The following is a 15273-nucleotide window of genomic DNA, read 5'->3' as shown; positions in this document are numbered from 1 at the left end:
TACCCGTAAGCTTCTGACATACGAATGTGATCCGAATTTACAAATGTAATCGGACGGATGTCGCAAAAACCGATTCCTGTCCAAGAGCGACATCTGTCCGAAATCCCTAATTCGGCTGTCGGACAGATGTCGCTGACAGACAGATGTCGCTGTCGGACAGATGTCGCCCAATCACAATATTGTGGGAGGGCCAACGGCATAAATGGAGAATGTATCATGAGCTTTTCCATTTTCTCCATAGAAAAAGTCTGATTGGGCGACATCTTGTCCTTTGAGATTGAAACTTTGTGACGGAATATGAAGGTCACGTGTTCAGGGTAGCTACGTATTTGGCTCATTACTGGACAATCACGTGACTCAGCTCTAGACGCCACCAGACGGTGATTAGCACTGTATTAGACAGTGACTGCTTGTGAACAGCCCTATTAAGCACCACTGGTTGTAAGTCACGTAACACAAATAGAGCGATTCTATTGGATTTCAAATGATCACGTGATATCAATCCTGCACTCTGATTTGCTCCCGGGCTGCATCTCAGCACGCATTGCCTGTAAATAGCCAGACCAAGGAACCATTGGGATCAATTCGTTCTCTTCCAGCCAAGCACCTTCTTAACTACTTACTATAGCCGGATTTTTGATCGATTTCCAAATTGTATCACTATTATAGTGAAATTGAGTGGAATTTGAATTGCAAAATAGTCGAATTGATCTTGGCCTCTAGTAGCCAGGTATGAGTCTCAAGTAGCCTTGTATGAAGAGTACACACTAAACAGTAGGCACAGTACCTACTTAGCGAAATATAACAAAAATTGAGAAAATTTAACATTTTATTTAGCAACATTTAGTTCATTTTGGTGTCCACTAATGTCCGCCAATGTCCGTTTATGTCCGTCTTAGTCCGCCTATGTCCGTCTGTGTCCGCCTATGTCCGTCTATGTCCGCCTATGTCCGTCTATGTCCGCCTATGTCCTGTCCTTTTTGGATTCTATAAGACAAGCGGACATAGACGGACGTGACACCCCCCCCCCCCCCACTAGTACAGGATGGGACTACACTTTACCCTGTGACACTAAACGATTCCAGCCTGTCTCCACCTGCTCATGACAAATTCAATTCCAAGTCGAACTTTAAGTGGAATCTGCCGTTTGTTTACAATTTTTTCTCCGGAATTTCTCCACAGAGCCTCTTATAAATAACGTGATGACATTTAAGTTGTCATTGTTGTAAGCGTCAGCTAGTGTTGGGAGAAAACAGATAGGTTCTTATGAAGTGTGGACACCATTCCTACAGAACAGCATTCTTCTCCAAAGTCCAGAAATAGCACTTCAAAGTGCAGATAGTGCAGAAATAGCACTTGTAGTTTAGAGTCTGCGGCTTGCAGACACGAAGTTGTCAGACACTTCCATCAGAAACAGACAAGAATTATAAATAACATGCAGACAATAAAATTACATAATATAGATCTAGATAGACAGCAACTGCATTAACGGATAACGTACGATTAGGTATGGAGGCCGGTGGAGAGACCGTATCCAATAGTTCTACCTAATAGCGCACATTTTCCCTTCAACAGACAACTCGATTTGTCAGTAACTCACCGTTTTGGTCACATTGCAGGGAATGCTCGGATGGGATTTCGTTATTCCCACCATCAATCGTGTCACAAAGAATGAAATTGAAAAAAGCAACTGTACAAATAAATAGTAAAAACATCATGAAATAAAAGGGTTCGATGAGCAGATAATATCTGAGGTTTCCTGTCACGGGTCTCCTCTGAGAATCTTATGTACTACTCAGTATGTGCGTCATAATCTGTGCAACATTGCTGTGTGAGAGAGGGTTAGTAAAAGGGTAGGTGATGAAAGTTGGATTATTGCTCACAAGTTTTAAAAAAGAGATCAACTAACGTAACGCAAATTAGATTTGTCGGATTAAACAAATGAGAGCCGCATAAAAACCCAGTATTGAATAGTACACAGGAAAAAAAAATAAATACGCCAGCAAAAAAAACTAGATGTGGCTGAAGGGGAGTAGAATGTGTCCCTGTTTGACAGTAACAATCTTATGAAAATATGTGAAAATGAATCTCCATAAATGCCGTTTTATAGCATTTTATAGTGTTGGCCAGGTAGCCGAAAAAGACTAAAATTTCCGGAATAACGTAATGCAGCTAAAGCTCCCGGTATTTCCTAATAGAATTGGGAGAATTTACCTAAATATTCGGCACGATTTCTCAAAGAGCAGAGAAAGTCAATAGGGCTTTATTGAAACAGTGATAATCAGGATAAGATTATGCGACCCGATTTTAATGCGATATCATTAATACAAGGTAACACATTAACACTGGACAGTGTTTCCTTCAGTTTCACAAAGCTTACTGGGCCCTATCATGCTTTTACCGATAATCATCACAACAAACACTGAAACTAAATATAATTATAGGCTCCAGGCGAAACACTACAGAACTTTATCAACCTTTCTCATCTTTTGCCGATTAAATTACCATCAGTAGAGAGTGCAGTAGAAACAGCAGCTAAATAACAGAGTTTACCAATGAGGAGTATGTGGTGTCGCAAGATGGATTTGGGAGAGAGATGGGATTTTAATGCGATGCTACAGTAAATTAATCTAATTATTCTAGGATTGATCAGGATCCTACGGACCTCTGTATTGCTCTGTTGTACTGTGAGCCACCTGATGAAACACGAGACAAAGAAATGGAATATTCTAATATATTATCCCTTCATTATGGGGGGATTGAGAGTGGGGACGGCAACATTTAACTTGATGGATCCCTTTTATGGAAGGGACTTATAAGCATTGAAGTGCATTTTGATCCATTAAAGAAACTGCTGGTAATAATTTAAAAGCGCTCAAAGTTGCAACAGACAATTACGAAAGGCATTTTTGAAGCTGCAGAAATATTGAATAATATGCAGTAACCCTTGATATCATGCAGCAAATATGTGAATTTAGCATCGGGAGCATTTAGTCTCTAAACGAATTGCGTTAGGCTTAACTAGATATTCTTAATATTTCACAACCTGAACCAGATTAACAAACATCCATGTCGACAGGCAGAATTTGTATATCACATCATTTATATACGATTTGTAAACACGCTTTATATCCAATGTAATAAGATGCGAAAATCTGGATAAAAACGTTTCAACAGGTTGCAATTTGAAACAAGGTTTAAAATATAAAACAAAAAAACAAAAAACACAGTCACTAGCAAGAAAACAAAAATCACGTCCGATCCTGTGGACACGTCCTGGAGGGAAACAAAAAGGAAAAACGGACCTCCGTTTCCAGACTGGGTCTATATAAACCGGGTGCACTGGAAGATACCCACAAATGTAATTAAGTGCCGCATACAATGATACCATTACAGACACACTAGAGGGCAGCACTCTAGTAGCAGGGTACCTTGTTACAAACAGGGCTAGTTAATTAACGGATATCAAGGAGCAGACTCCATGAAGGTGACATACCGGATCACATCATATCATTATGACAATCACTAAACGGTCAGGAAGGAAGAGGGGAAGAGGGGCGGAATAGTGTGTTTTTTACGAAAGGAAGGCGGAAGATTGTGTTTGCGTTTACGTAATCAATGGCACGCGACATTATATTCCCTTTTAAGAGATATTGGGAACAATGATGGGAGGGGGAAACAGGTCCTTTACGTTATCGGTAGTAATCGTAAAAATCAACATTATCGTTTAACAGCAATACAAGCACAAGATTGGACGTTTAACATTCTGCACTGAGCACTCTCAAGTCCGACTATACAAGATTTCTCACAGAGAAGTATAATAATGATTAACATGACATGCTCCGAGCCTACCGACAACCAACCAGATGAACATGGCACGATCAGGGAGGCTGGTATGAACATATCTAAAGTAAGATGCAACTCATCATCGAGGTAGCATAAATTACATTATCTAATTCGGATGAATTGGGCTGACAGTCCGTGGAGGGATGCCGCCAGGACTGATCTCAACGAGCCTTAAAATTCAGCAGGGTCAGTCCAGACCCGACACCCCTGTAACTCCCCGAGCAGCATCAAGTACTCAAACAGAATATAATATTGTGTTTCCAGTTTCGACCAGCAAATCATACTACTGAGAAATTGAGAGCGTTAGGACTCGACACTCAAATTAGGTTTAACACGCTGTAATGATCTTAAAGATATGCAAGTCTACGTAGATGGAAACAAATAAAACTGTATACACGCTAACTATTAATACAAGTGAAGCAGTTAGCATGCTGGCCTAGTTTATCAAGTATTGAATTTTCAACTGCAGCTGTCAAATTTAGACAGCAAAGGGAACAATAGTGAATGTGGAACATGCTTGGTGAGCAGACAACAATAGATTGTCTACCGGACCTACAGCAGGTTCCCTCTATAAGTCTGATATTCCTTGAAAAGTGGAGCTTATTTAGGGCTGGAGAGAAGAGAAATACCAACTAAAAAGCGGTCGGTGAAACAGAGTGACAGGTTCAGGTGTACTTCCGAGCCGAGTTAGAACCGCAGAGCACGCTAACATGAATTGAAAATTTAAATACTAGGGCTTCCTCATTCGGCGGCATAATCCGGCTTCTAGGATCTGGCAGCGGTCAGAGTTCCCCGTCAAGACAGGGACGCATCGAGCAACAAATATAGCTTTAACCAGATGCTAAGTGGCTTGGAATAGATAGCTTTAAAACAATTCCGGTAAATGTCAACATTAAGGCTGTATTATTGCTCCAAATAATATGAATTTCAAGGTGAATATTTCATGCATATTAAAGATCCGAACTCTCAACGCTTCGTAATCTAGAAAAAGTAGTATAAAAAGAAACGTAATTAATAAATATAGAAACGGAGTCTAAGCAGATTGGCAATAAATTATCTGTACTGAAATTTATTATCAATATCATGCATTAGGTGAACGTCAAGATGAGACATCAAACTAAGAAAAAGAGCAATGAATAGTACGTTAAATTTGACATATTGAGCATCCCGTTGATAAGATGATATCGGTCGATATGGACAATATGGAGCCCGTAATAAAGTGTTAATGAGATAATCAATTAAACAGAAAAAGGAGATGAAAAACAGGTTACAATGTACCAAAAAACTCGAGTCGGAAGCCTTTCAAGTTATAGGTGACTGACACCGAAATAAACTGGCCAATCAGGTGTAAGCGCCGAACACGGGCAAACCGCGCACTCATGGGCACTACCACGAAGAAAACCATTACTGCAAAACACTGTAAATTAGATGGCAACACCTCAATATCGGTTAAAAACAATCAACAATTCAACAATACCACAAAAAATATGAAATCTCCGTGAAGCGCGTGTGCCCAAGTGTAAGAATCATGTAAGCACTAGGTTAGTGCAAGTATAAAGTTCTGGGGTACAAATCGTTGGCTATGGGAGAAACTGTGCCGTGATTTGTGAAGCAACTAGCAAGACAATTACATGTTGGAGTTATTTGAGCAATCATTAACTAGTTCCCCATCAACTGAAACACAATACATGTCAGCCGGGGCTTAAGAAACTAATTATTGGTGATAGAATATCAATTAACACTGATTGCATGTGACATCACTTAAATTGGAAATTCGGCCCAGGGGGATTTCCGTAATTTTATATAATAGGGAAAGGAGTAAAACCATTAGGAGGACAAAGGCGTCTGTAAAAAACAATCTGCGGAAACTTTAAAATATCCGTTTGTTAGAAAAGAAGTGGGGCTCCAGAAGATTCTCGTCGTGATTTGGAAACTTGACAAATGTATGGTAATCGGTCGACTGTCACAACAACAGTACTTCCGTCAGGAGAGAAAGATTACAATAGTCTGAATGAAATGCCACAATGGTGATGGTGCAAATCAAACTGACAGCGTACAACTACAAGTACAAATAAGGGGAGTACACAATGTACAGTACATATCTGCAATAATACTGCAAGGTATCCGTAATGCAATAAGAAAGCAAAATATGAGCGGTCTAGGTCTAAAGATGGTCCCGCCGTCCAAAGTCAAATATCAAGTATCTACACTACTTATCGGGTATCTAGAGGGTACCCGGTACACGTCCTGAAACACGGCCAGATACATAATATATGTACATCCTACAGTACGTGATAAAAAGTGGGGTATGGCTAGTTCCTAGAATCAAAACCGCAAGATTGTAGGATCCTGCAGGCTGCAGCAGCCCCCTGCGGGCTACCTCACTAACACCCGCCCATTTATTCTAAACCCTACAATCTGCTGCTGAGTGGATAGTTTTAAAAGTTCCATCATAGATATTATTGTTAAGCATAGATATTCAAAAGGGTAACATAACATGGGGTTCAAGGAATATGTACACGTCAAAGCGTGGCATTTACATGGACATACTTTAGAATGGATCGCATATTCTAATGAAAACTCTAAGCAGGTTACACAAAATTTTGCAGACTGCAGCAACGAAATTACATTAGCGTTGGGATAAGATTCAGAGTCAGGCGAAGCTAGGACTGTTGTCGAATGAGCGCGTGTATTTTTAGAACTTGTTCGGAATCCGATAATTTGCTCACCAAATTGCTAGATAATGGGTAACGTAAACCAATACAACCCCAATTACGGCCATTAAAATGACGGGTCATCTAAACATGGTAAATAGGAATTATACTGGGTTCATTACTCACACTAGTAACGACGTAATGAGAGAAAAGGGAGATAACTAATTGAGTGTTCATGATTCATAACCAGATTTGGTAGAGAAGTTTCGATTTACACAACAAATCTTCACTAAATCTATTATCCGAACAGATCATGGTCAAGAATAGAAACGCCACGAATTCATGAGCAGCGAACAATGGATCAATGATGTCCGTCAAATGGAGGATGAGTCAATGAGGTGGCATGCTTAGTGTGCTCCTAAAACCTAGTTCCAGTTATACTTCCGAGTACAGAATACAGACTCATCTTCTGCACATACCAGACGGTTATGTGCGATGATTTGTCAATTTGAGGACGAAAAGTAAGAGTCAGCTATCTTGACTGCAACAGTAATCAGTAATGAAAAAATTATTGCCCGTCCAGCCTTTAATTTAACCGCATATAACCGTTTTAAAAGTCCAACAAATTCTCAAGAAAATACACCCACTTTAAACGATAGAAGCAACGGATTATAGTGAACGTTCTAATATTATGCAAATAATCAGGGATATTATACATATAAAAAGGGGCTCAACGTTGGCGGTCAGGACTTCATGAATCAGGACAGGCTCCCTCCCCGAATCAACGAAGCTATGGCGGTACTACACAAACGGATCAACAAAAGTCGGGCAGCTTTTGTTCCGCCCCTGTGGAGTCAATCCGTAACAAGGTGAAGTTGGAGCGGTAGATAGAACAGGGCTCAAATTAGGTTAAATTGCTAAACAGCCAGAGAGAGAGAGAGAGTGGGAGACAAGTTCGTTTTGAGAACACCTACATTCGGTCTATGTAACTTGATTAATTAATTAATTAATAACTGTCTGTGGATAATTAATAAACCAGTTAATACTATACAGTGGCGAGGGAAGTTTGTCAAGTTCAATTAACAGCTCGGAGGCGTTCAATAAAGGTTATGCTGTTAAATGTTTTGACGGCTGTGTCTAGGTGAAAAGAAACTATCACTGAAATATCCACCTGTTGCATAATACATAAAATAAAATGCAAAATACATTTAAAACTGAAATCGGAATATGCGAGAATATGCGAGATCGTAGCTCGACAGAGTTTTACTAATAAAATTAAAACATTCAAAAGCTGGAACAAAATGTAGTGCAGCGAATAGGAAATAGGCGGTAAGATGATCAACAGAAGCTCAGGAGCTAATTCGGAGACCTGAACACGTGATGACGTCACGTTACATCTAACGTGACGTCACGTGATATTTACCCGATATCTCTCGCGCGTTACCAACTAGATACAGGACACAGATCCTGATGTAGGACGTTAGAGCGGCGGATTTGTCACGTGACGACGAGTTGTACTATCACCGGCAATGACCTGACTGTCGGGAGGTGATGCACAAATCATCATCATGATGACAAACATATGCTATGTGGTCAGCCTAAATACACGTTGTAATAACAGGTTACTGCCACCGCATAGTGGAACCTTACTCAAATCATCGAGTTTTGTAGTGATGGCACTCGCTTATAACACTAAAATTCGAACTATCTGGGAATAAACAAATCAAAATTAGGAAGCAGATACGGCACTAACGTTAGATCGGGAAAAGAGGAAATATACCAAGGACAAGTTGTGAGTGAGGCTGTTATGTACACATAATGAGATCAGAATAGGTGAGGTTATGTACTAACAGTTTAGACCAAAAATGGCAAGACAGTTCCCTCTGACCAAGCATTGCCGTCAGAGGGAGGTCTCCTACTTTCGAGAGGGAGGTGTCTTAGTCCGAAGTTAACTGTGCATATTGTCAACTATTATAGAAAGTTAACTAAGTTAAAGTTAGAAGAATTTGTTGAATTTATAATAGCGACACATTTTTAAGTTTTCACGGTATTTATAAATGATATTGCTAAAGTTATAGCATGAATCGATATAGTTGACACGAGGATAGGTTTGACTGTACCATGTCTAAAAGGATCAAACAACTGTTTGTCTCTAGATCCCAACTGTTTGTCTCTAGATCCCAACAAGAGCAAACACTAAAGCAGTTGGAGCAAACACTCGAATAGTGGGAGGTTGTGATGCAGGTCAGGCTGACCTGCATCACAGAGCTGGCTTCTCTTTAAAGGAGAGAAGCCAGCATTATCCAAGTGCAGTGAAACCGGCTACAGTATCGACACTAAATATTATGTCATCAGACAAGACATACCCCGGATCAGACGATGGTTTCCTCGATTTAGAAAGTCTGAACAGAACCAGCCTAGTCTAGAATATGAACTATGTCTGGGTGGCCAGCCAACAGCCTCAAATCAGGCGCCTAAACGAGACTAAAGAGTGCCTGCAGTCCTGCACCCGCTACAACTGGAGCACTGAGCAGAACGTTCCTAGAATTTACATGATTTCACCCTCTCGTCTAACGAGGAGTTACGTTACTCACGCCGAAATTCGATCAAACTCGACCCACTATATTTCACCGGAGATCCAAGTAAAAATGATCTGAGATAAGGTGGAACTAACCTAGCGGTAACTAAACGGAAGTCTAGACTGCAGCACGTGTCGTTAGTTGTTACAGTGTTCCGTCATCTCCAGATCCAAATCATGTTACAATCTTTCATTAGAGGGACTGGGACCCGTGATTGTATATCGGCTTCCCTGGGGAGGAAATGAAATATTATTGAGCGACTGATAAACTTTACTGTTATGTCAAAAAGTTAATAATTTCCAGGATTACTATTTTATGACCGTCCGCGTCATAGTCGGAAACATAGTTATGGCTGACGAACAATTAGGAAAATACTCTTGAAAAAATGAAAATGTTATTCGTTAATTTGGCAAGTTCAGTAGACAGAATACATAAAAGTCTCCTTCAATGAAGATGCATGTATAAATAGTTGATCAGGAAATACATTCCCAAGCTTCACTTTTCACAGTTTGACTTGGGAATTTGTTTAATCTGGTTGCTCCACTAATATTATTCCACAATTAAATAGTCTATATTAATTACAAAACAATTTATCATAAACAGTATTCTAAATTATACCTTGACAAGCTGCTTGTTTCTGTGGCCAGGTATTATAACCCCAGCTTTATCTGACTCCTGATTACCGTTTAGCAGCCGTCCAGTGACCATGTTGTTCATAGTGGTGCTGTCCACTTTGGGTGAGTTGTTCCTTTCTATCATGCTAGAAAACCAGTTGTTCTGTTAATAAAGCTATAGTTACAGCTGTACTACAGTACAATAAGGGCACTCAGTAGAGTGACCAAGTGTGACAATTGTTAAGGTGTAATATTATGTAATAACGTTAAAAAGTATAAATTGCCAAATGCCACGAACACTTTTAACATCTTTCTGCATCTGAATGCCGACTTGAAGTGTGGCTCGAACTCAACAATACTCCACAGTGGTCGGTGGTTATGCAGACTGTATGTACACCCCAGGGACCCCCACTATCAAGGACATTCAGGTAGGAGTTCATATAACTGGGAGAGGGGAGGGGCCGGGGTGATCACAATTTGGTGCCCCAACCCTCACCATACATTGTGGCAAGATCAGGTCGACATTTTTGATGACTAATTTGTTTAGGCAAATAGGTACAATGGCCGGCTGTTAGAGGGCTATTAGTAGGCTGTTACCGTAACAGCTGGCTAATAGTTTAATAAGACAATCATTGCAATTAGTTGATTAGAAGCTTTCAACCAGACCTTTATAGTCAACGATGTTAACAGGCCATAAAGCAGGGGCCAGTTCATTGGTATACTAAGATTCGATTGAATAAAGACAGTTCATTCAAACCAGATTTGTTAAATTAGTACTAATTTGCTTAATTAGACAATTACTGCAATTAATGGATTAGAAGCTTTCGACTAGACCATCTCTTATGGTCAACTCTGTTAACAGGCCAGAAAGCAGAGGCCAGTTCATTGGTATACTAAGATTGAGTAGACAGTTCATGAAAATCAGATTTGTTAAATTAGTACATTAATTCAATTAGCGATTTAGAAGCTCCAGCTCTGTTAACATATCATAAGTAGGTGGCCAATTATTAGTTCATTTATAGGAGTTGACGTCGGAATGTTTCGTTAGCACTCGCAGTTTCGGAAGATTCAATACCTTATTTATTAAATTAGACCCAATTATGCCATAGGTATTTTTAGATTGAGGATTACGACAGTTCATTCAATCAAGACTCCTATTTCCTATAGCATTCCTATTCAATGTTCATTCCTAACTCATAATTCCTCGTGCAGTTGATGAGCAAACCAGGAGGAAACTGGCCAGTGAAGATAGGAGGTTTCACGCACACACCTCTTAGAGTGCAGTATGTAAGGGGAGAGGAGAAATTCGTTCTCTACAACATCTGGAGTGAGTAGTCATTATAGATAGGGAATGACTCTCGGGGTTATTATTCGAGAGAAAAATATTGTGGATTTCGATTAGGTCGATCAACATATTTGTAGGTAATTTCAAAAAATTGAAACTTTATGATTGATCTTAACAGCACCTCCGTCTGGATCCTCGGTAGCAAAATGCAAGGGTGACAAGAACTGTGCCCCAATGAACAAATGGTTCTGGATCGAAGGAGACTCCGACAACCCAGTGCTCGGCAAGAAAGGAGAAACAATCGACCCCAAACGCAGAAAATACATCGCTCTAAACAGTGAGTTAATTGCTCTGCGAGTGGTAATTGTTCAAAGTTCAAATCATATTATTCATAGGAAGATAAAAGAAGTCAAATGAATCAAATGAAACAGATAAAAACCAAATAACTATCACTTTCAGTTGGCATTCATCACACAAAAGGATCAAATGGAAAGTACGTGTGGAGACTGGACTGCAATAACTGCTGCTCCAAATGAGTAAATAAACGCCAAGATAGACAGGACGGGCGTGAGGAATGAAAAGAACGCGATTGACTTAGGATTATAAACGCATTATCATACCTATTGGGCTATTAAAAATAAAATATGTTTTGATCTTCAAAGAATTGTTTTCTATGGAAATGAAGTCTAGTCATATATGGCCATATATAATAGATTGTTAGTTCTGAATGTATGGAATCATGAAATTGTATCATAATATCGTTTCAAGCGCTGTCGTCAAATCTCAAGCAAAGCCCCATTTGATCCTATATGTAAAAAGTAAACACCTTAAAATTGTAAATTAATAAATTAACTTAAGTTCCCGACTGTCATAAAAATTAAAAAGTATAAATCTAAATAGCAGAACTCTAATTCACGCTTCTTTGTATTTAAATCTGTCGAGAATAGTCCTTGGTTCCTCAACGATACCCTCTTTTTCATTCTTCACTTTTTCCAAAGCCGCTCTGACCTTCACTCGTTTTTCGTCGTGTATATGAATTTCCCTGAGAGAAAACGTGGAATCAGAAAAATCAAACATTCCTATAGAAGTTATAAAAACGTTTGGCTACAAACTTTTGGCCCAAGATTATTAGTTTCACACAGTTTCCAAGAATTTTGATTGAATGTTTAAAACATAATTTACCTCCGGTGGAAACGTCGCTTTGCTGAATTCTTGCCCTTCATTTTGAATTTTAACACAAGTTCTTTGTGGTCTAGAGAGTCAAGAGGCTTCTCTAAGTCCTCCACTTTCATGCGGTGTATGCTACCTTGATCCAGTGTAATCAACTCTGGCTGAATCTGACGGAATAAATTATTTGATTCATTTTAACCTAGACAAATATTTATAGTTAAAAAACTCATGTTGAGATTGGGGACGCGACGTGTGTGGCTACCAATGAATCTTTAAAATGTACAAAAAATAGGTCACATTTTTCGGGAAAAAATGTAAAAAATTTTCGTTTTTTATTCTCTTCGTAAAATAACACGAACGAGGCCAGGAGATCACAAACCTTGTTCAACAGCATTTTCACTTCGTTTTCCTGCTTCTGTCGCTTACTTTCAAACGGATTAAGTTCAAGAGCGTCGTAATTTGCCTCTCCGGCACCTGTGAAAAAATTCCAGTAACATTCCGGGGATTCCAGGAACAAATATACTTCATAACAATATACTCGTGAGCCAACCGGAAAACTTGAAGTTCGATTTATTAGCACACGTGAAAGTCGAGTGGTAGTTCGTCATCGAATTGGCGTTAAACTTATACTGTTTAAGATTATCTATTTTTATCCAATACCATAAACAAACCTGGAATAAGTAAACTGGTAAAGCCCTTAGAGTGTCCTAAACCCAAAACATCTTCAAAATTAGCAAAGTCCAGACCCTCGATCACGGCGCCTTCAACCAGATGGGTCATATATGGAGCTTTCTGCTTCGTTTTGAAGGCATCTTTCCAGACCTGTAACAGACCTCGGACTAGTTTTTCGTTAAATTCGGCTCTGACGTAAACTTAAACTTGGTTAAAAGTTGTAACGACATTTAACTGGAAGTTAAACGCTGTTAGCCCTTAACGTGGGTTATTAACACTGACAAGTTTCGAAGCGATTGCAGCGAGTAATGACGTCTGAACAGAGGTGATCACTGAAGTGCACGTGTGCGCGGCTCACCTGCACCTGACCCCCGAACGATACCGCCACCAAGCCAGTTTGGGAGATAGCCAGGTTGGATCCTGGTCTATGAGAGTAGTATGACAGCGACTCCTTGTACGTTCTGGCGTCCCAGACTTTCATTTGTTTGTCCAAACCACACGTCACCATGTGCCTGAAGGAGGACAGTGTTATTACATGCCTGTTATTGTCTCTACAATACGTTTAAACATTAGTAACATGGTTTTATTACGGAGAGGAAAGTTAAAACTTAAAATTCACGTTTTAAAGATATTGTCCAACAATTCAATTATAAATATAAGGAAAACTTCAATTGCAATGACCCAAACAATCACGTTATTATAATTTGGGAATAAGTAAAATCGATTCAAGCGCGAGCCTAATATTCGAACCTGCCAGAATTATCTACAGCCAGAGCGGTGACCGGACCATGATGACAAAGCATCTTGACCAGGGGCTCCTTCATGCTGGGGCTCCACATCGTCACTGTTCCGTTAGAGTGCCCTGTCGGTAGTTTTTGAGGAATGATTACTTAAGTATTTAGTGGGGAAAAAGGGGCCACATTGTTAACAAGAAATGAGGCATGAGCAGGGTAGTGTGTACCGTGTAAATGAACACAGCAATTTCATGAAGAAAAAAAAACACGACCTAAGACCTGCATATAAATGAAAATCTTACCATGGCTCTAAATATTTAATATCTAACGATCGGGATTAAAATTAAACAACTCGTTCGTAAAGAAGTTAAAGTTTCAAACCCACCTAGATTAACGATTGCGTTAGAAGGGTTATGTGACATGGAGTGAGGTTGGCCCAGCCGAGTTTTGAGCTCCACGATCAGTTTACCGATAGAAACATCGTGATATTTAATATAACCAGTTGCTCCGGTGGATACTAGTAGCCAGTGGTAAGGGAGGTACTCCAGATGGACTGGATTTATGTGGTTCTTCAGTCTGTGCAGCTCAGTTCCTGACCCATCGTAGATGTACGCGTACTAAAAGGGAGGACCATCAAATCCCACGCTACATTAAATCATACATAGATATTAGATAATATGATTTAAATCAAAACGATTTGTCGCTAATTGGAACAATCTGAAGTGTATTTTAAGAAATAATATTACAGTAGAGAAACAACTCAAATTAAATGGCATAAAATTAAATGAAACCTTTTTCTGGGCAACGGCGATGTAGTCCCGATTATGAAGCCAAGCAATATCTTTAATCGTCTCCTTGACGTGAAACTCACAACCTAGTTTTCCTGTCTGCCAGTCAAATGTGGCCACATGACCTTTAGCTCCACCGATCAGTAACTTACTAAAAGGAGAGATTTAATGGTACCAAAAAATGAGTCCTTTACTTTTTTTTAAAAAGTTTTCGGTCTAATAACAGAGAATTCTCAAGCGTGGATAGGTCAGAATTGAGAATCGCATCTCAGCATACCAATAGAGCGGAACTAATACAACATATTCAGGTATTATTCTGGTATTATTCTGACCTGCCGTTCCTGGAGTATGCACAATGATATGGACCATGATGAGGTAAAGCAAGGGAGAAGTGCTTCCTGGCACTACCTACGTCCACGTGCTTCACAATCTCCGTCTGTTTGAACTTAAGGGTTCGTTCTCCCTCATCTGCCTCCAAACACCCTCTCTCCTGAAGAGAAGTTAATGTGAGGAAGAGAGTCAAACTGGTGATACACGTACATATGGTTCGCTTGCAGACTTTTAAAAATCTGTCAAGAAATGCTATCTATAGATCCACCTCATGATCATATAGGGTGCATAATCATATAGGGTGTGGACTTTTTCTGAGGACAGACGCTATTGAAATTCGGTAAATAAACAAACCTCGGGAAGTAATAACTGGTTGAAAGCAGCCGATCTGATAGCCTGCGCATTATGCTTCTCCCGGACAATAAGTTCCCTTTTTAATTTCTTATCCTGGATACTTTTCAGGTCTGGACCTTCTCCTCGGACAAAGTTTTTAGACGCATTCTTGATCTCCGTCGAGTCGATAATGTTTGTCTTCTTACGTTTTTGCCCCATCCTGATGTAAGGTTAAAGAATTAAGCTGGTTCAAATAGAGGCATTATGT

The 15273-nt window shown here is 39.7% G+C and overlaps 3 protein-coding genes across 4 annotated transcripts in view; all 3 read right to left on the bottom strand.

Moving 5' to 3' along the window:
* Positions 1 to 9841, bottom strand: part of LOC134812979 (dorsal-ventral patterning tolloid-like protein 1) — a 33305-nt gene extending 23464 nt beyond the window's left edge. The window contains exons 1-2 of one of the 2 annotated variants that reach the window (XM_063820626.1): positions 9698 to 9841; positions 9175 to 9309 (exon numbers count right to left, since the gene is read on the bottom strand). Coding sequence is in view for 1 of the 2 variants with exons in the window: in XM_063820617.1 (XP_063676687.1) it covers positions 1601 to 1718 (118 nt within the window). In the remaining variant the exon portion in view is untranslated. Of the gene's footprint in view, positions 1 to 1600; positions 1830 to 9174; positions 9310 to 9697 lie in introns of those variants that run through there. The other variant, XM_063820617.1, reaches the window with a different exon arrangement.
* The window catches only part of LOC134825512 (protein SGT1 homolog), a 63039-nt gene that overhangs the window by 41719 nt on the left and 6047 nt on the right, over positions 1 to 15273 (bottom strand). The gene's annotated exons all lie outside the window — the stretch shown is intronic.
* LOC134816868 (uncharacterized) lies at positions 11310 to 15240 on the bottom strand. The gene is made up of 10 exons (XM_063825871.1): positions 15027 to 15240; positions 14675 to 14832; positions 14346 to 14493; positions 13940 to 14171; positions 13571 to 13682; positions 13179 to 13332; positions 12820 to 12970; positions 12528 to 12622; positions 12161 to 12315; positions 11310 to 12020 (listed from the first exon to the last, which is right to left on the bottom strand). Exons 1-10 carry the CDS (start codon positions 15222 to 15224, stop codon positions 11891 to 11893), a joined length of 1533 nt encoding a protein of 510 aa, XP_063681941.1. The 5' UTR covers positions 15225 to 15240; the 3' UTR covers positions 11310 to 11890.

The sequence above is a fragment of the Bolinopsis microptera genome, chromosome 1, assembly GCF_026151205.1.
Source record: "Bolinopsis microptera isolate Bmic1 chromosome 1, MBARI_Bmic_1.0, whole genome shotgun sequence".
NCBI lineage: Eukaryota > Metazoa > Ctenophora > Tentaculata > Lobata > Bolinopsidae > Bolinopsis > Bolinopsis microptera.
The sequence above is the reverse complement of the archived record's forward strand: the minus strand, read 5'-3'. Positions and strand labels throughout refer to the sequence as shown.

Bases quoted from the DNA above. Each gene is read 5' to 3' on its own strand.
- LOC134816868 (XM_063825871.1), bottom strand. From the start codon at position 15,224: ATGGGGCAAAAACGTAAGAAGACAAACATTATCGACTCGACGGAGATC. The intron at 14,494-14,674 runs GTCAGAATAATA...CTCTCCTTTTAG, and splicing joins GCATACTCCAGGAACGGCAG to TAAGTTACTGATCGGTGGAG. The intron at 13,683-13,939 runs GTGGGTTTGAAA...AACTACCGACAG, and splicing joins TAACGCAATCGTTAATCTAG to GGCACTCTAACGGAACAGTG.